The sequence below is a fragment of the Mugil cephalus genome, chromosome 10 (genome assembly GCF_022458985.1).
Source record: "Mugil cephalus isolate CIBA_MC_2020 chromosome 10, CIBA_Mcephalus_1.1, whole genome shotgun sequence".
In the NCBI taxonomy this organism is placed as follows: domain Eukaryota; kingdom Metazoa; phylum Chordata; class Actinopteri; order Mugiliformes; family Mugilidae; genus Mugil; species Mugil cephalus.
In genome coordinates, this window is record NC_061779.1 from 24,465,322 (window position 1) to 24,491,197 (window position 25,876).

Consider the following 25,876-nt stretch of genomic DNA (forward strand, 5'->3'; position numbering starts at 1 on the left):
AGTGATGAAGGTCTCTGAAGTAGACCCTGCATATGTGGTGAGATTTAAGACAACCTTCTTGGAAAACTTAGCCTCCCGCCAAGAAAATACTAACAATGCATGGCTCAAGCTCACAACACCTCTGTATCCACGCTTCAAAGACTTGAAGAGTCTGCCCAAGAGTGAAAGGGAAGAGGTGTGACACACTTGAGGATGCTATGAAATCCCCAGAAGTCTCTGCGACTCAGATGACACCAGGAAGAAAATTCACCTTCTACAGATTCAGAGTCAGATGAAGAGGTGCAACCTGACAGAGACATACACAGCTACAGAGCAGAGCCACTGCCCCATGCAGTGGTGTGCTGCTCATTCAGGAGCACATGACAAGCTGGCCCTGCCCGCCCGCAAACATCTAGCAACTCCTGCATCCACGGTTCCATGCGAACGACTCTTCTCAGTCGCAGGCCATATTGTTCAGAAGAAACGGTCCGCTTTACATTCTGAAAATGTTAACCAGTTAGTTTGCCTTAGCAACTGTCTAAAAAATGAATGAATAAAAGGTAAAAGGGCCAAATTGTGTAAGTGTTGTTGTTTGTTCAAAAAGAAAACGTTCCATTCACCTATCTTGTATTTGCGAGAGAAAAAACTTGCCAAAATTGTTTAGATTTTTTTTTGTCAGTAATAAAAACAAATGTGATATCCACTTCTTGTCGTTTATCTTTCAGTTCTGAGAACAGAACACTGAAAATTTGAATTTTTCAGTCATATTAAGGATGTGATTAATCGAAATTAATTCAAGAAACCTTGTGATTAATTAGATTAAAAATTTTAATCGTTTGACAGCCCTAAATTAGACACAACATCAATTAGACAGTTTGAGTTAAGGCTGACGAGCTATTTTTAATTGCTATATTAATTGCTATGTTACACCCTTTACCATGGTAACAGTGCGGGTGGTGAGTAGTGTCCTATTCCTAATAAAACTATATAAGTTCTGCTCGTTTAGATCAAACTCCTGATCTGTGTGTGACCAGTAGTTGACCTGCATTGCATTTCATCTCATTATGGTGAGATACTGTATCGGTAAGTTTGCACGTCAGTTCTTCTTCATTGCATTACCATGTGCCACAAAGCCAGATTTATCTTCAATCTAATGCTCGTGGTTCCCCTTCAACTATTTGTTTTGAAGAGGCTATGCGTGCTCTCTCTCTCTCTGTTGGACAAACACACCACTGAGCGGTCGTGTTTTCAAATTGAAGTGTCATGCTCCATCAAGCTCGCAGATTTCTGAGTCTGAGCACTGGCTGAATTACCTTGATGCATTGAGCAACCATATTGGCGATGTACTCCTGACAGCTTCCCTCCAGCCCGTGAAAGATGAGGTTGCCGTACTGCTCCACCTAGACGAAGAAGCTGGAGATGAATGAACTGACACGATAAACTGAAACAAAAAGTGTGAAGAGCGAGAAGAACAGGAAGGTCTTCCCAAATAAAACCCTCTGGAGCAGTTGTTATTAACTTTACTGTATTACTGATGATATATTCTGCATATTAGATAAACACATGCAGCCAGTGTGTTGAGGGGGTCTGTGTGGTGCAGTGAAGTCAAGATATGATTAAATGGACAGGTGAATTAAAGGAAGGATACGTTTAATGTTGGTCTTTATTAGTTAACAGTAGCTTCATCAGGTACCAGGAAACATTCTTTGATCAAATGGTTAGTATATACAAAGAAAGGGCGCTATACCCCCTTTAAGACATACTGCACCTTTGAGCTCTGCAAACTTATGTTTGTGACATTATATGGTATAAATCTAGATAAAGTCTCAGGTTTAAATGTTAATAGTTAACAGTCAGACACATTAAAGCTCCATGCTGCTACTGTTATTTTAGGCTTCGCTGCTCGTTAATATAAAATGTACATCTGTGATGTCAGTGTCTTTTTCACGGCTCAACATTTTTCACATCGGCCAGCAGGAGGCAGTGTATCTGCTAGAAAACTGTCCTTTGACTCTCCTTCCCTGTTGGCTTTCATCTGCCCATCATCTCCTCTTCTTTCTTCGCCGTTTCCCTTGATGCAGGCTTTTTGCCTCCTCCCTATTTTCCAACACCGTACTCACCAAATCCCCCAATCCCTCGCAGTCTTTCGTGTGTGTTTGCATAAATGTACAATGTGTGTGTGTGTGTGTGTGTGCTTACCAGGCGGACGCAGTTGTGCAGCAGCGGCAGGGGGAAGAGGGATTCCAGAGCCGACTCATCGAGACACGACTCAGACAGATCTGTCAAATACACACAGACACAACCTGTAAGCCTCAAATCGGCTCTGGTTTACATGCTCAGTGTCAGCCCGCGCTTCCACTCTGCAGTTACACCACACACAGGAACCTCAACGTGTCCTTGTAGTCGTCCTGAAAGTTAAAAACGCCACAGGTTTGATAGCCACAACAAGGATCAGATGCTCCAAGTGATTTTCAGATATGGGTTTGCGATGTGAGAGCATGGTGGGTATGGTTATTTATGCTTTATAGGAGATTTTAATTCACCTCCTGAGGAAACAGGCTAATCCTTCTTCAAAGATTAGGCTTTGGATCACCAGGAGTTATTCATTACATGAAATATCAAGACTTTCCGTAAAATATAATTTCAAATGATATTTTGTACAGAGCCTTGAGACAATTTGCATTGTTACTGATGCTATATAAATAAAATTGAATTGAACTGAAATGGAAAAAGTGATCAATGATTGATACCAGAATTTTCCAAACTACCTAATTCCAGTTCGTCTTTTAATGTGTTTTTCCTTATTTACAGTAACTGAGAACTGTTCTCAAATGGTTCCTAAAATACACCAAAATGTTTGCTTGTGTTACAGAAAAATGTGATTATTCATTGAGTATAAATAGCAGCCCTGACGGTGTAATATACGCAGGGAAACATCCACCGTTTTCTATGAAAAGGCTCCTCACCGATGGCTCTATTTCCCCGACGCTGACACATTTCAGAGACGTAATCATTTAAACATTATTGGTTCTTAATACGGTAGAAAAACAGCAGAAAATGGAGGAAATTTAAGGGCTAAATATGTTTAAACCTTAAGGGTAATCGTCAGCTGTAATAACTCACACATTTTTCTTTGACACCCCGTCTCTTAATTTAATTTGCTCTGTGACAGTTTCATTCATTACAGCTGCTGTTGCAGCTTTTCGGTAACAGACTGTTTGAAAGGCACTGAAGTGCGGGACGTTTCCTGGCTGGAAACGAACAGAGCGATGCTGGCTGGGATGGACAGGCAGGTCGATCCAGACCTCTGAGTCAGGACTTCACACACAAAGCTGCATGCAGATGCCCTTCCCAAGTAAAGCAGAGCCAGAACAGGAGAAAATACAACGACGTACGAGTGAGGAGAGAAAGCGGAGAGAGACGGAGAGGCTGGCCGCTGCTCACCCTGATTTTCACCGTGCCAGACTATTGTTCAGATTTTTTTTTTTTACTGACTCACTGAAACGAGAAATAAAGTAGATAAAGCAATTCAAGGAACGGAGGCTGAGAAAAAGAGGCGGCAGGCTGTAAGAAAGATTATTCCAATATGTGTAGGGAGAGACAGTCTGCTGCTCAGGGCTGCTATGGTGACTCATCTATAACCATTAACGGTGCTGTCGGAGGAACAATTCAGATTCCATGTCCAACACTGTGCTGGTCCCTGATATCTCTTTAAAAATAGATTTTAAATGATCATGATGCTGGATAGTTTATTATTCAAAGGAGGCTAGTGAAAGTATTGCAGCACATCACCTTACCTTACAGATAAAACCATGTAGCATGTCATTTATAGGAGTTCACTAGTATTATTATCAGGAATAAGTGTGACCTATGACGTCTGTCTCTGTTTGGAGACTCAGATCAGAGCTTTGTATCCCTTAATAATGGGGTAATCATCTCTGTCCTGTGTACAGCCAGCAAGCTAAGCTCACCATCATTTTGTACCAAAACAGGGAAAGCAGATTTCCACTTAAGAAAGCCATAACTCCCATCAGCAAAGCAAATAAATAAAAGTAAATGGATGACATGTGGCTGGGAAAAGAAAGCGCACAAACAGACCAAGAAAGAGCTACTGCTACTGGGTCTGTCTAAAAGGCACAGCGGGCCAAGAAAGTCTGAGCAGAAGCTGGGAAAAACAGACAAGAATTAGCAATAATTCAATGTGAATTAGGGCACTCAAACATTCAGCTCATAAACCATTCCTGGTAGAATGACCAAGCAAGTCTCTGCTGACATGTTATTTTAGGTTGAGACTTTATTCAGTCTACATTGATCTGAGGGTAAGAGGGTTGTATGGACAAAGTCAACCTGAATACACCCAGGGGCTTCATCTTAATCCCACAGAGCACCGATGGAACGCCATAGAGAAATAAAACAGTCACAGCATTATGACCACTGACGGGAGAAGTCAATAAACATTGACCTTGTGACAGTTCAATGTTCTGTTGGGAAACTTTTGGACCTGGCGGTGATACTCCTTGAAGGCAGCAGTCATCCCCAGCAGGACGCAGCCTGACACAGACACGCTGTACCAGGACCGTTTTAAAAGACCTTCAGAGTCTTTAGAGAAGCTAATATTCAGGTCCCTAGAGCTGAACTGATCTAAAACCAAACAATAAATATTTTCATTCTTTTTCAGAAGGAATTCAATTTGCTTTGACATTTTATTAATTAAGTCTAAGTCTATTGTGTTGAAATTCAAACACAAAGATGTATGGCTAAATGTTTAAATACTTCTTGAGGCCAACTGAATCTTCAATTGTTGTAAAGAAAAAAACAAAAACAACAGCAACAAAAAAAACCCATACATGTAAGTCCTTCTAGCCACCAATACCACAGATCATTATTAATGTCTGAACAGGCTTCATTTTCATTTGACCTGTGACAGACATGGCTGACTGGAACTGTTTCCTCACAGTCCCGCCCTCTTTTCTTTTGCGTGCCAGGTAAATAATACATGGCTACGAAACGCGCCACAACATCCATGTCATTATTTGTCGTTCAACACCTTTAGCCTGTGCTTCGTCCAGACCAAAGGCTGTGAATTGTCTTTGTTTAAAATATGTACAATAGGCTTAGTTCTGGCTATTTGGATGTTTGGATCCTCACCCATCATGCAACATCTCACTGCTGCCAAATTCATTGTGCACCATGTCAACACGTCCAAACACTGTCATAGAAACAGTGTCATAAAGATCCACCTTCCCCATCAAGAAAAACAAATAATACTTCAATAGATGGTCTGAATGCAGGAGACATGACACACTCTGCTAAAATAATACCATTGATGAATTTTTCTTAAGTTCAGGATGTGCAATTTGAACGTACACATGTTGTACACATTTGAACTTACATCTACATAGAGAAGAGTTTTTTCTTCATTTCTAAAGTAGCCCAGAACAAACCCAAACATTCTGTAAAGAGCTTTGACTACTAACTGGTAGAAAAGTGGCACATAAATACAAGGTCATTTACCACTGGCTATAGAGAGAGCTTTACGTGCTTTAATGTGGCTACCACAGTTTCCTCTACACATTTGAAAAGGGAGAAGTGTGGGAGCAGTAGTCAGGTTGCTACTATCTGTAAACTAAGCATTGGGCCCCACTATATTGAACCACACCAGTCACTTTTTTTTGTAAAAAATGAACCATCTGTGACTGGATTGAGTAATGAGACCTAGGGTAGACCTGATTTGTGTTATTGTGCACGAAAATATTTAATTTGATATGACATAATCATTCAGTTATTCTGATTAAGGTTAGATTGAGACTAGTTATTTAACTGAATTAGTTACTGTGGGAAAATGTTTGGGGGTCTGGGTTTCCTTCACGTGTTGTGTCTCAGTAGGCAGAGCCTGGTAAAAACCTGCCTCCGTTGCAAACTCATCCAAACTGATTTGTAAGGCCCTTTCATCCACTAAATGGCATTTCTAACTGTTGAAGGCAGCTCTGATTCTGGTGTTGGCTCAGTGCTTTTGGATGATCAGTGAGTCCTGTTGCCAGACTGGTACCTTTGAGGCGGATGGTGATGCACTGGCTGAGAGGCTTCCTGACCAGATCCCAGGGAGACAGGGGCAGCTCCTGGCCTGGCACCCACTCAGTATCACCTGGAAAAGAAAAGAAGAGACAGAGGCACATTAGCACCAGAGAAGTCAATCACTAACGCTACACACACACTGCATATAGTAAATGATAATATTCACATAAGCTGTTTGACACACCACGCATCACAAAAGGATGCAGTCAGCTTACAAAAACATACAATGTAGAGTTTGTTGAATAATTTCAGTGTTTATCATTTTGGTATCTTTACAAGTGTATTTCTGCCCCACCTGCATTAATACCCGAAGCACACAAAGCTTCAGAACAAACGTCTACAGAGATACCATGCTACTGATACATCAAGTATTCTCCTTGAATAAAAAGTCAGGAGCAGCAGTGTAACTGCTTCTCTCAGACAAAGCAGTGAAAAAAATGAGAGAAAATTCACATTGCATCAGGATGCGCGTGATGAATCATCACATAAGGCGCGCTAGCGAACCCCTTGATCCCAATTCAAGCTCTGATGTGTTGGTGCAGAGTGTGCATTGTTTTCTCCAACCGCAGTGTTTCAGCATTAAACATCTGCTCTTTGCCAGTAGAACTGCTCCAGGAATCAAAACTGATAAGTTGATGTTTAGCCACAAACCACTAACGGAAGGAAGTTTGTTTTTTTACTTGTTAAAGTTATGTTCAAGTGTGAACAATTTGTCCAGACTTTTTCTACAGAAAAAAAAAAAAAGATATGTGAAACCTGTACAACTTTTGTAGAGTTGCCCGACACTATTGAGGGGACAGTAACGCTGACCACAGATGACTCAGACCAGCGCTATAAAGTGACTGGTGGCTCTACACTATGCACTTCAGTAAAGTTGGAAACCAATTCCCCTGTGCTGACATCCAGCTTTTGTGTCTTTTGTGTAAGTCTCCATTTGTAATGCAGACTTACCAAACTACTGCAGCACTTTGTCTTCAGTCCCAAAGGAAACCGTTCAGGAAAAGATTTGAGGTTTGTCCGCACTAATTGGACTTCCTACTTTATGAAAAGTGAACTTTTGGCTTCCTGCAGAACTGAACTGCTCACAAAAGCTTCTAGTTTCTCAGACCAGAGGCAACAAAGGAGCAGCAAATGTCTACGAGGGACGTGTAAAACAGCCATCACCCTAAAGTCCAAGTTGACATCTTCATATTGCTTTGGCTTGACTAATATGTTCAATAAACTTACATTAAGATGTTAAAACCTGCGGATGATTAAATCATTCATCCATCTGCTACGCTGTTCCTGAATTTTCCCCTTAATTCAATCAGACTTCATTATTCTCACTATTTTTATCATTTTGATTGAAAACATTAATCATTTTATCTGCCCAATGTTAGATAACTGTAAAGAAGCGTTCATCTGATTGGCTGATTTGTCTGGAAAAGAGTCCAAATAAGTAATGCGCAAATTAATCCTATTTATAGCAATTAAACTATTAAGTAACACTGTCAGCTGTGTCTTGACCACAAAAAGGACGCTGTAGCCACTGCTGCTCAAATGTAACCAATTACACAGGTCTAATTTGATTATTGTAAGCAGTTGTAGTGATGTTAAACAGCTCACCATATAGAAGCATGAATCTGCAGCATAACAACACAATACCAAGCGACACACATACACACAAAGGGAAATGAGAAATATATGCCGAGGCAAATGAGACACGCGAACCGACTCAGGGATACAAAGCCCAGACACAAAGAGTGTCTGCATACAGTTTGATCCCAGCTAACACTGAAGACAGACATTTTCTCCTAAATTGGCATCTTCCTCCCCTCCCTCCCATCCTCCCACTCTCGCCCCACCTCATCCATTATGCATCCGTCCTCTGACAGTCTTTTCTTTCATCAGCATCCCCAAAACACACACACGGGCACACCAGTCTCCCTCCTCCGTTGAATGGAAAAGACAGTAACGGCGCGAGAGACTGTGGCAGCGAGACAAGTAGACCTGGCCAATTAAGGCAGGGGACATTTACTTCTTCTTTTACCTGAACTACAACACACAATACGAACGCTGGCTCGCACACATGTAACTCCGACCCTAAATAATAAATAAAATAACTATAACTAACTAAATAACTGGAGCTGTAGAGAGAACCAACCAAACACAGGCGTCATTTGATCAGCACCAAAGCAGACGCTGCACATACACCCTCCACATGTGCCCTCAGATGAATTATTCACCGATCCACACCAGCTCATCACCATCTGACACCGCATCTTGGTACAGCTGAAGATACCAACGCTGAATTACATCACACCGCAGTTGTGTTGTAGTATGATGGTTGCATCCATTCAGTAGAACTTTTATAGAAATTTAATTCAAAAACAATGTGCTAATTAGCCCTGACAATAATCAGAACACACTGATTAATCAGGACAATTTGTTTAATTTTTTTTGGAAAAATTTAGTATCATCTTTATCTCAGTGCTAGCAGTCAGTTCAGTAACCTGAAAATAAAAAACACTTGGTTTGGACTTTAATAGCGATTCTGTTAGTTTAACATCAATAAACAGAGATAACAAATACTTATTTAAAAGTATTCATGACATCATAAACGTGACAGATTTTCAGCTTCCTTAGCAAACTAATCACTAATGCCCTCATTCGATAGCTTATCTTATTGTTATAGAAACCCACAAAGCACGACCCACACTACGTGCCAACAAAGAGGTCTGTTGAACAAGGCACACATTTCGAAATGTAATATGGACATAATTAAGTTGAGGGTTGTTTTCAGCCACCGTGGCCTCAGACTACACCTGATACGGCTGCTGCAGGCTACACATTGACCTTACATATGCTTCTATAGTGCATTTAATGAGACAGCCGCTGCCAACACCTGTAGTTCAAGACGGGGATGGAGTCCTGCCAACACTCTACACCTTATCCTGCTCCTTATCACACAGCACACCTATCATGCTGCAGTTAGCTGTTGTAGCCGAGAATGTACATGAAAAGGCTCGGAGAGTAGAAGCTTAGACGTAAACAGAAAATCAAAACACGGCCATGCCATGTCAGGATTCAAAGCAGGAGTGAAGGATGGACAAGGAGAGATACAAGTATAAATAACAATGATCAGAATGGAGGGTATGTAGGAAAAGAAGGAAAAGAAGAACGAAGGCAGAAGCACAAAAAAAATGAGAATGTCAAAAGGAAAAAATCTGCAAAAATTGTGATAGCGGCAAGAAGGAGTGCAAGATGAGACAAAGAAGAGGAGCAATGGAAAGAGAGTGTGTATCCTCACCTATAAGGATGGAGGAGATACTGGTGGGACCCAGTCCTAGTGGGGGGCGCTGTGCCTCTTCTCCGGCCATCTGAGACTGTCCACAGACGATCTGGAGGTGGGAGGTGAAGGCATCGCTGAGGACAGCACTGAGCTGGGCCCATCGCATCGATCGGTCAACAGTCACTCTGCCTAGGACCAACTGACTGCTGGAGCCACCCTTTTCCTCCTCCTCCACGAGCCCCAAGGGACACATGGACTCGGTTCCTCCGCCGGAACACTGGAGGCGCACCAGGACCCGGTATGAATCTGAATGAGAAGACAGGGACGACGGAATGGACAAGAAGAAAAGATGGTTGAATAATCACACTTATTATTAAAAATAATTGGAAATCAGCCTGCACATTGTGCTGTTCATGTTCCATATATTCCATCATCCCTCTTTAAAGGACAGACCACTGGGACCAGTGTGATGTATAGCGTCTTCATCAAGGACACTTCAAACCAAAATGCTATACTTTGCCTCGTTACCCCACAGCCAACCCCATCATGACTGCACCTGCTTTTCCTGTCTGAAGTACTGACTGTTTACAACATGTAAGGCCATGCAACTAATAAAAATTAGGACCAAAACAGCAAATATGTCAGGATACCTTAGGATATATCCTAATACACGCAGAGCTCACACACTCAGACACAACAGACACACACTCACTGAGGTTCTCAAGTAGATCTTTGCAGTCGTCAGTCGCCACGTCATGAATAGTTCGATTACAGTTATCCCTCCTCTCGATGTCCTGTTCACTGTGGCTGCACAGCACCTCCAGACAGTCCTAGACACACAAACACAAGTCACAAAGCGACATGAGAACAACAGAAAAGAGCAAGAATATAAACTTTCTGTGCAGTATGCTCTCTATATGGGTATGTAACCACATCCAGCACTGCTCATGTGTCACAACATGATTCAGTGACGTCTTCATTTATATTCCAGTCAGACTCTGTCTAGTCTGGAGTCTCTTACAGTACGTTGGTTTAAGCTGAATGGGACATTTGTAGCTGGCAAGGTCAGCGATCACATCAGTCTGTGGAGACTGAAGGGACTGGACATTAGTGCAAGATATAGTGGAGTGGAGGTAGAAAAACATTGCAGTGCACACAAATACACTGAATAATGGAAACATTTTCACAGTAGGGCTGCACGATTAATCGTTGAAAAATGGCGATCTCGATTCACACATGAACGTGATCTCATTTCGAAACAACGATTCTTAAGCATTTTAGCGGCATCACAAACAAATGTTTCGATTTCTTTCCAGATTTTTTCAAGCACCCCTAAAGGCAGCACTGCCGCTGACTCCTCCCTCGACCTATGGCAAAGCGTCTTTACAACATGTGATTCCGCCTGCAGGCGAGTGTGTGGAAACAGTGAGGGAGAGAAGCAGAGAGAAGTCAGCGGTAAAGAGAGTTAAATGGATGCCGAAGAAACCCCAGGTGGTAGTGGCGAGAGTCACCCACAGACCCGAACCGAACTCGTGACCAAAAAAGGTTTGCATTCAGCAGTGTGGAAACATTTTGGATTTTAGCCAGACGATGACAAACAGTCTGAGGTGCATTGCAAAGTGTGTTCTGCCCTAATTGCAGCACCGCAAAGCAACCTGAATGACCATTTGAATGTTTTTTTTTGTTTTGCTTTGTTAAAGTTCATCAGTGCAATAAACATATTGTAAAAAATGCCAAAGAATCGTGATCTCAATTCTAAGCAAAAAAACTGTGATTCACATTTTTTCCAGAATCGTGAAGCCTTATTTCACAGTATAATGAATGTCAATGCTATAAACCAAAGACAAGAGAAAAGTTAAAAAGCTGCAGACAAGCTGCAGTGTCAGCATGTCTAACTGTGGTTATAGCACTGAAAGCAGCTGCATCATGAGATTCTGTTTTCTTTCTTTCTTTTTTTTTGTCACCTTGAGGCCCAGGGCAGCAGCCATGTGTGCAGATGTCCAGCCGTCACCGTTGGCCTGGTTCAGCAGGGCAGCAGGCAGCGCCAGGGAGGAGGGGGAGTCAGGGATCACAGTGTGGTCCCCCTGAGTTGGGTGGCAGAGGAGGAGACGCAGCATGTCCACATGCCCTGAACGCACGGCGGCATGTAGGGCCGTGCAGCCGTCCTGCAGGGAGGTAAAGGTGAGTGTCTGTGCACTCTTTCAGTTTCAGTGAGAAGATTCATTGGTGGGATTTTACTGCTGACACTCAGTAGAGTACAGTGTGTTGTCCTCCAACCAGATGGTTAGTGGTATGATCCCAAAACATAAGCTTAAAAAAATTCTGAAAAAGCAAATCAGCTGCTCAACATGAGTGTTAAATAATAATTTATATAAAACGGTCAGTTCATACAGTATATATTCCTATTCAAGAATTTCATCTGTACTCTTAATTCCGTATAGAAGTCCTCCGTGTTATATCATTACGTTTGACCCCACACACTAGCCAACATTTTGTGTTGGCTAAAAATACATGTGTGTGCTGAAGAGGTTGAACATGCTATAGAGACTCTCTGGCAGTTCTTTGGCTCAGCAGGGAAGCCGCAGCGCTAAATGTAGAACAAAGCAGGTAACTAAATATAGGAGCTCATCACATGCTGCCACGGCAACTAACAGCCCCCTATGGTTCCCATGGAGATGCAGAAAGCCCATACATCAACGGGCTCCCACCACTCAGACGACCAAGCCCCTGAGAATACTTAAATGCTTCATGTCAGACACGATAAGTGTGAAACAATGAGTGCTAGTAACGGGTGACAAAATGTGAGAAACTACAGGGAAGACGGCAACGGGGGTGACTGTGGCAACATTTCTTGCCATGTGATTTCCTTGAGAACAATATATTTATACGGCATTTTATCCTAAAGATCAAAATATGGAACTTAATTATGGTGACATAATCAATGCAGTTGTACAGACTGACAGCACAGCATTATTACCAACAATGTAAAAAAAATATATATATTTATTTTAATTGTTAAAAAAACAGCAGCCATTCAGAATGCCACGCCGCCATGCAAAGTGGCTTTGATGATTTTGCAGAGGAGGACATGGTTTTACAGAGGCAATAAAGCTAAACAGCCAAAGGCCAGAGCGATGAACCAAGACCTACCGCTGTAGTGAGCGAGCGATCGGCTCCTGAGCTCAGCAGGACCTGAGCACAGTCGAGCCGTCCTGCCTCACAGGCCAGGAAGAGGGAGGTCTGACCCCCCGCCGCCACCGAGTCCACAGCAGCTCCTGCACTCAGCAGCACCTCCACACAGCTGGAGGGAGGAGGACAATGTTAGATGCACATGTGTACCAACATGAAAATGAAATAAACGGCAACTGGAAAGACTTAACCCATATATGCGTACACAGCAGTCTGTTAAAATTTTATAATTTTGTAGTTTTAGAAGTCTAGTAACAGAAGATATGTTGAACGATGGAACAGAAACAACAAACAAACAAATCTTTGTGTATGCAGTGTACATGTGTTCAAATGCAGCTTCCTACGCATCCCATCTCTGTTACTGCCTCCACGCTGTCCAGTTCCATCACACATAGCAGGCCTTCCTTCCCAGCACACTCAGTTTGTTGTAATCACAGTTCCTGATGCCACCAATCCACCACATCACAGCAAAGAACAAAAGAACGCTGGCCGTGCTATAGACTACTAGACCTTTCCTGTAGAGGTTCTCTGTGTTCCCTGACCAGCCCAATCTGGCAAGACTGTCCTAAAAACATGTAGGTATCTCATTCTACATCCCCTTTATGGAGAAAGCAGTGGGGACCACCAAACAGAGTCGACAGAGTCAATGGTGGTTGTTGTTACACTTTTGTATGCAGCTTATTGTTCGGTAAATCCTCAACGGTATTCACGCCGAGGTCCACATATATTTAGATACTGACACAGGTTTTATTATTTTAACCGTTCACCAAAACATGGTCAAGATACAGTTATATAATCAATATGGGATTCAAGTAAAGATTCTCAGCTGTAATTTGAGGGTATTTAGATGCACACTGGAGGAAGGGTTTAGGAAATAAAGCTCTTTAATATGTCACTGCCTATTTTTCAAGGGACCAAAACTAATTGGTAAGCTATTACATGGGCTGCATGGGTTATTCCCTCATTAATCATTCATCAACTAAGCAGGTAAAAGATGAGGAGATCTCAATAGAAGTATACGAGACTGTCCTTAGAATGAAAAAAGTCAGAGATAGCTGAAATGTTTGGAGTGGCCAAATCATCAGTTTAGTACATTCTGAGAAAGAAACAGGACATCAGTGAGCTCTACGGAAGACAAAGGTGGCAGATGATCACATAATCCTTTCCACGGTGAACAAAAACCCTTCACAACATTAACCCAAGTGAGGAACACTCTCCAAGAAGTAGGTGTATCAGTATCTAAGTCTACAATAAACAGAAGACTTTGTGAGAGTAAATATAGAGGGTTCACCATAAGGTGCAAACCATTAATCAGCCTCAAAAATAGAAAGGCCAGAACAGACAAGAAAAACAAAAAAAAACATCAAAAGCCACCAGCCCAGTTGTAGGACAGCATTCTCTGACAGATGAGACTAAGCTCAACCTGTACCAGAATGATGGGGAGAGAGAAGTATGCAGAAGGCTTGGAACAGCTCATCTTCTGTAAAACATGGTGGACGCAGTGTGATGTCATAGGCATATATGGCTTCCAACAGCACTGGGTCCCTGGAGTTTATTTATGATGTGACAGAAGACAGACGCAACCAGATGAATACTGAAGTGTGTAGGGATATATCTGCTGCTCAAATTCAGCCGAATTTACCGAATTTAAGTTTATTGGAGAGGGCTTCTAAGGACCAATGGACAACGCCCCAGAGCATGTAGCGAAAGGCTAAGAAGTGGAATACTCTGCAATGTTTGAGTCACCAGATCTCAAGCCAATCGAGTATGCATTTCACTTTAGAGAAAACTTAAGGTAAGAAAAACCCACAAACAAGCAACAACAGAAGACAGCTACAGTAGAGTCCTGGCAAAACATCACAAAGGAGCAAACCCAGTGTTTGGTGACGTCCATGGGTTCCAAACTTCAGGCAGTCATTGGATGCAAAGGACTCTCAACAGCACTTAAAAAATAACATTTTATTCTTGGTAACGTTAATTTCATGAAGATTGCGTCACTGACCAAATATTTCTGGGAATAACTGTATTTGTGTATGTTTAGTGTAATACGTTTTTTTAAGGCTAGGGTCATATACAGTTATTATTACCCCTTATGCTAAACCACGTGTCCAGAGACAAGGGAAGACTTCCTTCAACCCTCAACCAGTAGTGAAGCAAAATGACTGAGGGTCAGATCATTAGGAAAATTTAGCCAGCAGGATCACTGAGTCATAACCACTGAGCATGCGTTTTGGATACCCCACTCTATAAATAACACAGTGATCAGATATTACAACACTGCACATTCCCCAGCTGGTCCTGGGCATCGTGTTTTTTGGCAAGCACGCTCACTCCACTGTGGCTCAGAGAGCCTGCCAGTGAGCTTTGGGATTCATCTTGGCAACCCGTCAAAATCAATATGAGCGATCAGAACTGACATTGTATGTAGTGGAGGAGCAGATATTTCCCTCATCCTTAATAATTAACAACAAGGAGTCTGGTAATGTTTGATGAGGAGGCACTTAGAAATGAAATCTGAAAGCTGCAAAGATTTATTGCAACTGTCCGGTTAAAGCTCTGAGCGGAGATATTCTAGCTGGGGGAAATCAACCCATATGGCTTCGGATGGGATGCAGAGCTGGTCTCAACTAGAAAATCGGTGCTATAGTTCACAAAGTCGCCAACTGGAACCAGAGCGTTGAGAACCAGACAGACACACTGGCCCAACTTGAAACCCAACAAGATTACCGAGATTGACCTGGAGGTCAGATTTCACACATGGGAGCTTCCAGCTTAACTTGCAAGAAAATATGTGTAATGAGTCATCAACTGGCAGCACACACACACACGTGTAATTTAATGTGTAGAAGAAGTAGAAGTGGGAGTCAACCACTGTATCGGGGCTCTTAGACAACAGTTAATAACTAATCTTGGTATCACAGTGACACTATTCTGGAATCAAACATAAAAGTGATGTTTTCACTGTAAATTGTGATTGTTTTATTACTGTAAACGACGAACAAATGAACACCAAAAACAAATGACGGATTGCCGGAAGTCGCACCTAGAACGCTTAAATGATTAAACCCATGTGAGCTCACCTGCTATGGCCGTGGGCGGCAGCAAAGTGTAAAGACGTGAATCCGTTTTCATCTGAAACATCAGCAGGACATCCCGAAGACAGCAGTAGCTTCACACACTCTGGTGGTGAGAATGACAGACAATAGAGCATGATGTAGCAGCCTGCTGCTGCAGTGAAACATGAGTGAATGTCTGTAACAGTGAACATTAGCAGAGGGAATCAACAAAATACAAGGCAATATTGCAGCCTACGGCTAAAATATCTGAGCGCGAATGACCAAACACATGCACTGTACACAGCGGAGCGTAGCAAGCACTTTATCAGGTTGCCATGGATACTGTAGTTATTGTAGCAGGTATGGTCTCACTGGAGAAAAAAAAACTGTTAATTTTACAGTATAAGTGAGCATTTTTTATGAATCATTAAGGCCGTAATAAATTATTCATTTTAAAGAAAAAGGCAGACCTGTCTTGTTAAGCTAATGTACTTTCTCAAAGAGAGTTTTGATCCCCAGTTCTTTAGAAAAGTAGCCTTTTTTGTCCAGTATTACACAACAGACATTTTTAATTATTCAATAACAGCAAAATAGACTTAGCATTTTTCTGCTTCTTTTCCCATGAGTCTTAGCCACTGAGGTATTATGCCTTAAAATGTTCCTCGGCAGCAGTACAAAAGCATAGTAACCATTTATCTTCAACTATGCACATTAACAGCCCATTAAAGTGTCTCGGACTTTGAAAAAGAATGATGAAGAAATTATTGTATGAGAAATTACACTGAACGTTGAAACCTTGCAGAAGAAAGGCTAAAGTAGGGCAGGACTTCGGCTCTCTCTAGCGCCTGCGTACGAAAATAGTTTCACATATTCCACATAAATATACAGTCAAGACTAACACTGCACAGCACACCAGGTACTACACTAGAAAACCAGGACCAGTAATAAGAGTCTGGTATCCTCTTTGTTGATGTAAATAGAGTACTCTGTCATTAGGTGAGGGTGTGTGGTATTTCAGCCAGCTGCATGTGGTTTAAACACACGTGTCATTTGGAAATGTATGATTTGTGTATCAAAAGAGTGAAAGAGGAGAACCAAGTGGGGCTCAAACAATCAGATCAGATAAGTTGGAAACCTCTCGGGTGTGTATTTGTGAGTGCGCCCTCTTTGAATTGGCCCTCCTTTAAGGCTTCAGCACAGCTGTCCTTCAGCTGCATTAGTCATGTTTATGGATCAATGAGCCTCAACGCACTCTAAACACCTCAGCAGGGAGGCACATCCCGCAGATCCTGTGTGTGTGTGTGTGTGTGTGTGTGTGTGTGTGTGGATGATTTTCCACGAGTGTGTCCGCTGGATGAGCATGTAGTCCGCGCTGAGGTTACAGCAACGCGGCAGGCTCACGTTCTCCTCTAATGGAAGCTAGCAAAATGGGATCAGCCGCAGCTCATGCAATTACAGGCTTTACAACAGCACATGTTAAGTATTTATAGGCACCTGGCTTTTGTCTTATCACTGCATCTTCATATGGCTGCTGCATAAGGCACATCCCAGCAGTGCTGTCCGTTCAGTACACAGGGCTCAAAGCAAAGCATCTTACAAAATTACTTTTGCACAATGCCCTGTTATCGTATTGGCTTGTTCATAAGTGCAAGAGAAGCTGAAATGAACTTAAAAAGGAAATAAGTTTAAGAGGTGAAATACAGTACTATATAATACTGTAAATGGCTTTCACCACATAAATAACAACATGCACTTCAGTTATTTTAGGCAACAACCTGGTGGTAATACGGCAACGTTAAGCATTTCATAAAATAGATCCCTAGAGATCATCAGACCAGAGAAAACAAAATCCCACTGTGAATAAATGCTAAAAGGTTCACCTTATGACCTTTTACCAATGAGCTTTATCGATTGTTGACTCGTCAGTGCTGGTAAATAACCCAAAATATGCTGGTTAGTTACATCTAATGCAGGTGTAGCCTACAAATCAAAGCTGCATGTCAGGATGGGGAATCTCTCAACCTCACCACAATGTGAGCATTAGGCATCTATGCAAAGCAAAAGCATAAAATCATGTTTAATTTAGTGAATGACTACCTCAGACCATGTTTGAAAGGAGAGTAGTAGTAGCTGTGGTAAATATCAGAGGTGGCAGGAAGGTCTTGTGGTTTGATTCTGCCTTACAACAGAAAATGTCACAGATTGAATCTCTGAAACAACCAAGTTATGCTCCCTTTGATTTTTTCCTGGAACACCCACTGTAAGGGCCGTAGCATAATGACTAGAGTTTTGTGTAAATCCTCTGTTTGCATTTTAGTGCATCACCTTCTGTTTATCAGTCAATACAAATCAATGGGGCCATCTGGGCATTTCTTGAACATTATTCTTTAAAATCAATCATCTATCCAAACACTGACAAAGACAACAGATTTAATGGGCTTCCATACCCATAATTTCCGTTGGCCTAAAAGTAGGACGGAAATGTGTAGTTTGAAATCCATCATTCTGGGATAAATCCACCGGAGCTGTAAAAAACAGACATGAATGCAAAGTAACTGAGACCTACCTGTGTGTCCGTTCTGAGCAGCAGCAAACAAGGCAGAGGTTTGATTGTGGCTGAGGTGGTGGTCTTGGTCAAGATGATTGGGCTTATTCTCTATGGCGGTGGTGGAGGTGATGATGGCGGTAGAGGTGGTGGTGGTGGATGTGGTGGTAGCGTTGGTGGTCGGGTCTGGTTGGTTAAGCAGCATTGACAATAAAGTGACATTTCCCTGGGAAGCAGCTTGAAGGAGCAGGGGGCGCCCGCCGTCCAGGGCAGCAGGCCCACCGCCGCTTAGAGAGGAGACTACGGAGGGACACCAGCCTGCAGGGGGAAGGAGGAGCAGGAGCAGCACAGGTTAAACTAGGAGGAGGTGGAAGAGCAGGAGGGTGAGGAAGTGACTAGAAGTGCTGAGGTGGGAGAGCGAGGGTGTAAGAAGGTGGAAGGAAGGAGAGGACACCTCAGTTTCACACATTCAGATCCACACAGACTCTTTTGTCAGAGCAACAAGTATGAGCAAATCAGGTTCAAGTAGACGACCAAGGAAGTAATAGAAGCATTAGCTGTATTACCCCAGCATTAACAGACTCTCGAGTACAAACTCATGTTCATACTCAACATTGTTAAAACTCACATTTGTTAAGACCCAAAAGAAATGTGCAAAAAATTAAGCGAAACATACTGTACGTATTATGCAATGTATAAATTGATTTCAAGTTGTTATGGAGTCCTGGGTCTGAGCATTTGACCCAATTCAATAATTATAAAAGTCCAATGTGGAAATGATGCAGGTGGGCAGTACCTTATTAAACAGATATAGTTCGTATAGTGCATGTTTTTATTGTTGTTAAAATTTTAGGACTAAAACAAATGCATAATGTGTATTATTATTATTATTATATGTCTGAGGAAAATGTTGACATTCCCAAGAGATTTATTTCCTATTTTAAGGTAGGCTTTGTGTGTAAATATACTAAATATATCTGGGTTTAAATGATGTCTTGAAGCATAACTTCAGTATTTAAGTCAGACCATCGGTACGTGTTTGACCTTTTGAATATGCAGAAATGTTCCCTGCAGATGTTTAAAGTATTTAACAGGAGGTTTCTCAGTCAAAGAAATCCTTGAAACATGCCTGTAATTTAATCAAACTTGTGAAGCATGCTGCAGCCTAGACAAAAGAGCCCGTCATCGCATCAGATTGATACAGAAGCGAGATGACAGATAACATGTCATGTTTTGAGTCATCTATATTGGTCACATAGTGGACAAGTACAAATATACACATGCGATTAGTAGAAAACTGCTGAAACTATACAGAATTACACCAAACGTTTAACATAACACACACGGACATACAGGTGAGGCAAAGACCAGAAAATGACTAAACCCAACAACTGTTCAACAAATGCTATCTAAATGTTTGGGCCCATGGAGAGAAGGGCATTTATCTGGTTGTTCAAGGGGCACTTTCAGATTTGCATGGGTTAAAAGTGAGCTAGAGACTAATTCAGTGCTGAATTTGTCTCACAGACAAGAAGAGAGAATTACAGCACAAGAGTAGAGGAAATGTGCAGCACCAAATCTCAAGAACAAGATTAATGGCAGTCGTTGTGGTCGCAATTTCTGACTGAGTAGGTGGTGGTGGCGGATGAGTACAAGTAAGTACAACTGCTAGAAAAAAAAAAGAACTGGCTGCTAACAAAAGAGTTTCTGTCCTAGCTTAAAGCTGTGAAAAGTGAGTCTGGGAAGCAGGAGAACTTCCTCCACACCGCACAGTCAGAATAAGTGGAAGATGCTGCAATTGATGCAACAATTTCAGACAGGTTGGCAACACTTGAGTCATTTACTTTATATCTGTGACTGTAAGAGAATAAATCGTTATTTCTGTCTTACACAGACCTGCGTGAGCTTGAAAACATCTATAAAAACATAGTGAAAGATATATTTAGTCTGTGGTCAAGTGGTGCGTCGCTATCTGTAAGTTTAGTATGTCATGCCTTTAAGTATTTTCTTCTTGACCAAACGCTTATTATGGACAGCCAGAGAAGCGTTATGATTTTAGAATAGGAAACATCTGCATGCGAAGAGCAGGAAATGCCAGTATGTTTTGTTATATTTCAGTTTTGTATTTAAGGATAATTCCAGTTTATTAAAACTTGGCCACTCTTTTACCCATAATTCATTTCGGATATAATACATGTTTCCTCGTCTGACATTTGTTATGTCAGACGAGGAAACAGGTTGCATTGAAATAACTGGCCAATCTACAGAATACCTAAGGTTTAACACACTGGAATTGTCTTTTTATCATACCACACAGTACAAACATCCATAGCACTAAACACACATTACATAAAGAATAGAAATGCAAACATTTATATCAAAATGCCTAAGTTACATACGCCATCAATTGGACGAGTTAATGGAAGCTGAAACAGGAAGGAGTGCAGGAAGTGGAAGAGTGTTCGTGGCATGCTACTGGAAGGATGGAAGAGGGGAAGGGAAGGAGAGAGCAGCCTCTGGCATCAGCTTCAGAGAGGATAGGGGGTTACTGGTAGGAAGTCCAACAAATCAATCTGAACGCATGAGAGCACCAGGGGGCTCTGGTCTGCCTCAGTTCACCCTGAAATAACTTTTCTGCTATTCTCTAGTCTCCTAGTAGATGTTAGCAACATGTTGTGAGGGCCTGCATTGACAGCAATACTGACATGGCTAACGTGACAACATGGGAGACGAAAAGGGCCCAAAGGGAGGGCAAATTAGGGGCAAGGAAACAGAAAGATCAGTAGAGTAAGAATGCAGTGAGGGAAGTTGTATCTTTCAAGATAATTTAGAGATCAAGACTCTGACATAAACTAAACTGAACCCTTTTCTATTCTCTTCTGCATGTTTCCCTGTGACATTATCATTATGCTATGCTACGCTAAGCTAACATTCTGGAAAGACAGTCAAGAAAAGTGGCAGTGGGGAGAACTTGAGGGACATGGAGCATGGAAGAGCCCCTTTACCTGATGCTGTTGCCAGGGGGCTGCCTGGTGAGACACTGGGACTACAGGAGGATGGAGCACTAATGGAGAAGGAGGTGGAGGGAGGGGTTATGGAGGAGGGGCTACTGACAGTGGTGGCAGGGCTGATGACTGGGGGGGGCTCTGCACATGCTGCTGTTGGTTGCCGCTGAGGGCACCGGCCGGGCCCCAGGGAGCGGGAGGGGGGGCAGGCACCCACCTGAGAGGCCGTCAGGGCTGGGACCAGGTCCAGGGCAGGTTTGGGCGGCAGCTGGGGTGTGGCTGGTTTTAGCCCAGCCCCAGCGGAGCGGCTGCTGTCCCCCACCACCTTGATTGGTGGGTGAGGAGGAGAGGGGGTCTGGGAAAGCCCTGGCTTTTTGGGAGGTATAGGAGGAGGATTTCCGCGATCGATCCTGGCCACCGTGGGAGACTTGAGGCCAATGGGATGGCTCAAGCGACTGGGGAAAGGGCCTCCCTCTGAGGCAGAGTGGGGAAGGCCCGGGCGAAGGGGTCCAGCCCCTCCGGCTGGAGGGCTGGTGAAGCGTGAGAGAACCTGTGTGACGGTGTGACGAGCTTGCTGCTTGGCGGCAAAGTTGTCACGGTTGGTGGGGGAGAGGTCCCGGGCTGGAGGACTCTGGGACGCCGTGCCATTTTGGTCCTGTTCCTGGAACTTGTAGCGGGCCGCCTGGACACGGGGACTTACACCGCTGGGTAAGCCGTGGGGGGCTTGGCCCTCTGAGCCATTCTCTGATTGTGTCAGTCCTCCTGAGCTGCTGTGGACAATGCCCCGGCCAGTTGTCTTTGGCAGGCTCAGGCCTACATAGTTGGCAGGGGCTGGTTTGACAGGTATGGTGAGGGGGGTCTTCTTGGAACCCTCCACCTCAGTGGGGGGCAGGTCCGTTTGGCAAGATGCTGTTCGAGAGCTGATGGGTTCTGTGGCTACAGAAACAGACGTCAGAGCTTTAGGTTTGGGTGGTATGCTAGCGGTGGCAGCAGGTTCTGCCTCAGTAACAGCAGGCAGAGCAACACCAGCGCCTTCCTTTGCATCAACCCGTTCAGTCCTGAGCTGCTCCACCTGCTGCCGCAGACTCTGGCTCTCGGCCTCCTCGCGACCCAGTCTGGCACGCAGCTGTTCGCGCTCTGTGTCAAACTCTGACAGCTGCTTTTCCATCTTGGCTTCCATCTGTTGGCTACGCTGGCGCTCGGTGCTCAGCTCCTCCTGCAGCCGACCAGAGGTGCGACTATCCTCATCCAGGCGAGCCTGGAGCTCGTCAAAGCGCTGGGACTCCTCTACTACCCGTGTGGCAAGCTGCTTACACTCACGCACCAACATCATGACAATGTGTTTGTTCTTCTCACGCTCATCCTTCAACTGCGCTGTAAGCTTGCGGTGATCCTGCTCCAGACTCTGGAGCTGCAGCTTCTCCATCTCCAACTAAAAAAAATGAAAATAATACAAAATTAACAGTCAGAAATACACTCAAAACAGAGTACCAAGACATCTCTGTTGGTCTTTCAATGTCCAAACTTCTTCTTCCGTCAAACACCCAATACCTCCAAGAGATGATCTTCTCCTGTGTGAATCACAACAGTCATTCCACCTGACCCACCAGCACCACATCTCTGATGTACAGCTTAGAAGGCAAAACATGCACTCTGAATCATCCATCACCTCGATACCTCACTAAACAAATACAATCTAGTCTGTAATTGGGTATTAGGTAGAAAATGCAATTGCTTGAATTCTGGGGTAATAGAACCATCTTAATTTGAATGCATGCCCATTCATTAGTTACAAAGCTAAAAGGAGCCAGAACAATTTTCCCGAGGAGCCAGCCTAATCGAATGCACTAGGCAAAATAACTCATTAAACAGACAGGCAAGATCGATGGATAAGGACACATTTACACAAATAGACACTATTAATCCTCACAGCGGCTTTGTGAAAGAGTCTAATTTATGTGTTCAGAGAGACACAGCGTATCTGCATACGGCTGAATTTTGATGGCTTGTCATAGCCCTGGCCTCTATATCTGGAGCATTGCTGCTATTGTTAGCTCTAAGCTGACTTCACAGAGGGTAACAGGGCTTAACCACGGCTCTACACCCAATTGCCCAGACCCTATTGCTCTAACAAGCCTCAAACAATAGAGTCGACACCGTGTCCCAAACAAGGTCCCCCGCCATCCTTAGCCCCCTCCTCCTATCTATCTATCCATCCATCACCACCAGCTGATGCTGAGGAGAAGCAAGGGGTTTATAAGCAAGGGACGGGGTGCCAAGGGAACACCAGTTGTTACTGAAAAGGAGGTGCCACAACTAGGTGCTAATTGGGTACGGATTATGTCTGTTGTAAATCAGCATAATGCCTCAGAAGAACAAATTTAGAAATGTAAAGGTGGAGACGCACCAGGCAATGCAGACTGAAACCAGGCAGGACTGAGAAGGTCATATTAAGGCCATGTTTACACAAATCCCATTTGGGTGAAATGATATAAGCGTTGCACATTTCTGCTGACTGTCATGACAGATCCGGATTAGGGCAGCACCTTTTTGGAAACAAGTCCAAGAGTGAAAAAGAAATACGGAGCCTGTGTGGATTCTATTGTATTTTATTTTTCCAAACGTGCCTGAAAGGAATAGGATGATGTCATCGCCTCATCCCTCTAGCCCCTGACTTCTCATAAAAACGACATCAACAGCAACAACGACGTTTGTTTATGCCGCGCAGGGTTCATTCGCATGCTCTGCCTCTTCTTATTTGTTTTTTGTGCTGTAGCAGAAACAGCGCTTCACACAGGCCTGGGTTATGTACTAGAGCCTTTCTACAACTATATTTGGTTTTGCAATGGATCAACTTATAAGGAGAAATTCTGGAAAACAACGCCAAGGAAAACCAGAGAAAAGATAGTTTTGGTACGTGTGAAGCTGGCCTTAATATAGCTGTCTTAATCTGTAAAACATGCTTCAACTGAATGGTAAAAAAGCATGCAAACCTCTCTCCTCCCACATCAGTAGCAAAGTTTCTAACTTCAGATCTCCAGACCAACAACAAGTTACACAACTCCCAGAATTTTCGCATCACGTGTAATTTCGACACAGCCACAGTCCACTTTGAAGAATTCTGTATCTTACAAGTATGAAAGACCTTATCTAAAACAAAGGTGACTGGACTGACATGAGGTTTCTTGAGCATATTTCAGACATCCTATGCAAGTGGATTTTGGATGAGTGGTCAGATGTACTTGAGATGAGGAACCTCAAGCAAATCTGTCAACTGTCAACATGTCCTGCATGCCTTACACCTCCCAGAGTTTGTAAAATCTCAGATCTTACTTGTCATCCATAAACTGAAGCTGAAATAATAACGACCAAGCAGAATTAAGCAAGAAGTTAACTCGAAGGCCACCTCCAGTAACAAAGGTTTCTACACGGCTCTATCACTATATCTGAAATGCACCAAGGTTAGCACTGACAAAGCAGTAGAATACAGCAGTCATTCACTTAGCTAGAATAGTTGAGGATTATTGAAGGAGCAAGCAAAAGAGAAGGACTGGGTGGGTACCATTTAAAAAGGAATTTCTGCAATTGCGGTCATGACCTTGCTTCAGATTTTGCCTCACAACAACACTACGCGAATGAATACAATGTTTCCTCGTCACTGTTGAGAGAGTGTTGGCTCTAGCAGAGGCGTGGGGGTTTTGGCCTCTTTGCTCCAACTTCATGACTGATTCATGGTGGAGGAGATGAGGGGAGTGGGGGATGTCTTTATTATGTCCATAAACTGATTCAAAGTGTGTTACGTACAACTGCTTGCCTGCCTTCAGCTAGCTTAAGACCTCATGGATAATTCAACAGCTTACTCACAGGAGGACGCCAAGTGTGGAAACGGATGGAGGGGGATAAAGATAGCTCGGACATTCCGAGTGAAATTCACTCTACCCAGCAACCAGAATATCCCTATGAGTAAGTTGGAGCTGTATCTTCTAGCAGTATTGTGTTGTTGTTGTGTGACTACTCATTTGAAAAATTACTATTATTATCCCCACTTGACAGGTTTATACCTTGGTGTTGGTGGTTTGGGTACGGCTTAGCCACGTGGTGATTTATTTCGTCCTGAAGAGGGTAAACTCTTGTTTTGTGGCAACTGCCTCTACATTTACACATGTTTTCAGGGTCTAATGATGCACAACCACTTGAGGTCAAAGATGCATAGCTACATTTCTGACCAGTGCCTACAGTGGTTTCTCAAAACCACACTCTGGCCCAAGTTACACTGAAAATGACTAGGCTTAGTCAAGTTTCCCACCATCACAGGTAATGTATAAAACAGAAAATTAACAATGATTTCTCAGTGTAATCTTCAATCCACAATGAATAACTGCAACATTATCCAAATATTCAGCTGTTTACGTTCATTATGTTTCTGATGCCTCTAACCCATGCTATTTGAAAAACAGTTGGTGGACAAGATTATGTCAGACCCCAAGCTTTGATAAGTATCACTGCCTCCTTCAGACAGGAAATATATAATATACTTAGAGTTAATGTATTTTTTAAAACATTTTTGTACCTTTTATTTTCTTTGGTGTTTTATGAATCTTATTCTATTGTATTTCTTTGCATATTCACTCTGTGTCTAAAAGAGGCTACACAAACAGAGTATAGGCATCAACATAACCATAATTATTTGGAAACTTACACAATTCTTGCTCTTCAGACTTTCTGTTGTACATTAAAGGGCTATGTCTCAGCTACA

General features: G+C 42.9%; 1 protein-coding gene across 1 annotated transcript in view; it reads right to left on the reverse strand.

Moving 5' to 3' along the window:
* The window catches only part of cttnbp2 (cortactin binding protein 2), a 77,005-nt gene that overhangs the window by 8,459 nt on the left and 42,670 nt on the right, over positions 1 to 25,876 (reverse strand). Inside the window, exons 4-13 of the mRNA XM_047596280.1 lie at positions 21,121 to 22,552; positions 18,137 to 18,433; positions 15,595 to 15,694; positions 12,476 to 12,626; positions 11,290 to 11,490; positions 10,038 to 10,155; positions 9,344 to 9,631; positions 6,029 to 6,124; positions 2,179 to 2,258; positions 1,293 to 1,379 (exon numbers count right to left, since the gene is read on the reverse strand). Of these exons, the coding sequence (XP_047452236.1) occupies positions 1,293 to 1,379; positions 2,179 to 2,258; positions 6,029 to 6,124; positions 9,344 to 9,631; positions 10,038 to 10,155; positions 11,290 to 11,490; positions 12,476 to 12,626; positions 15,595 to 15,694; positions 18,137 to 18,433; positions 21,121 to 22,552 (2,850 nt within the window). The remainder of the gene's footprint in view (positions 1 to 1,292; positions 1,380 to 2,178; positions 2,259 to 6,028; positions 6,125 to 9,343; positions 9,632 to 10,037; positions 10,156 to 11,289; positions 11,491 to 12,475; positions 12,627 to 15,594; positions 15,695 to 18,136; positions 18,434 to 21,120; positions 22,553 to 25,876) is intronic.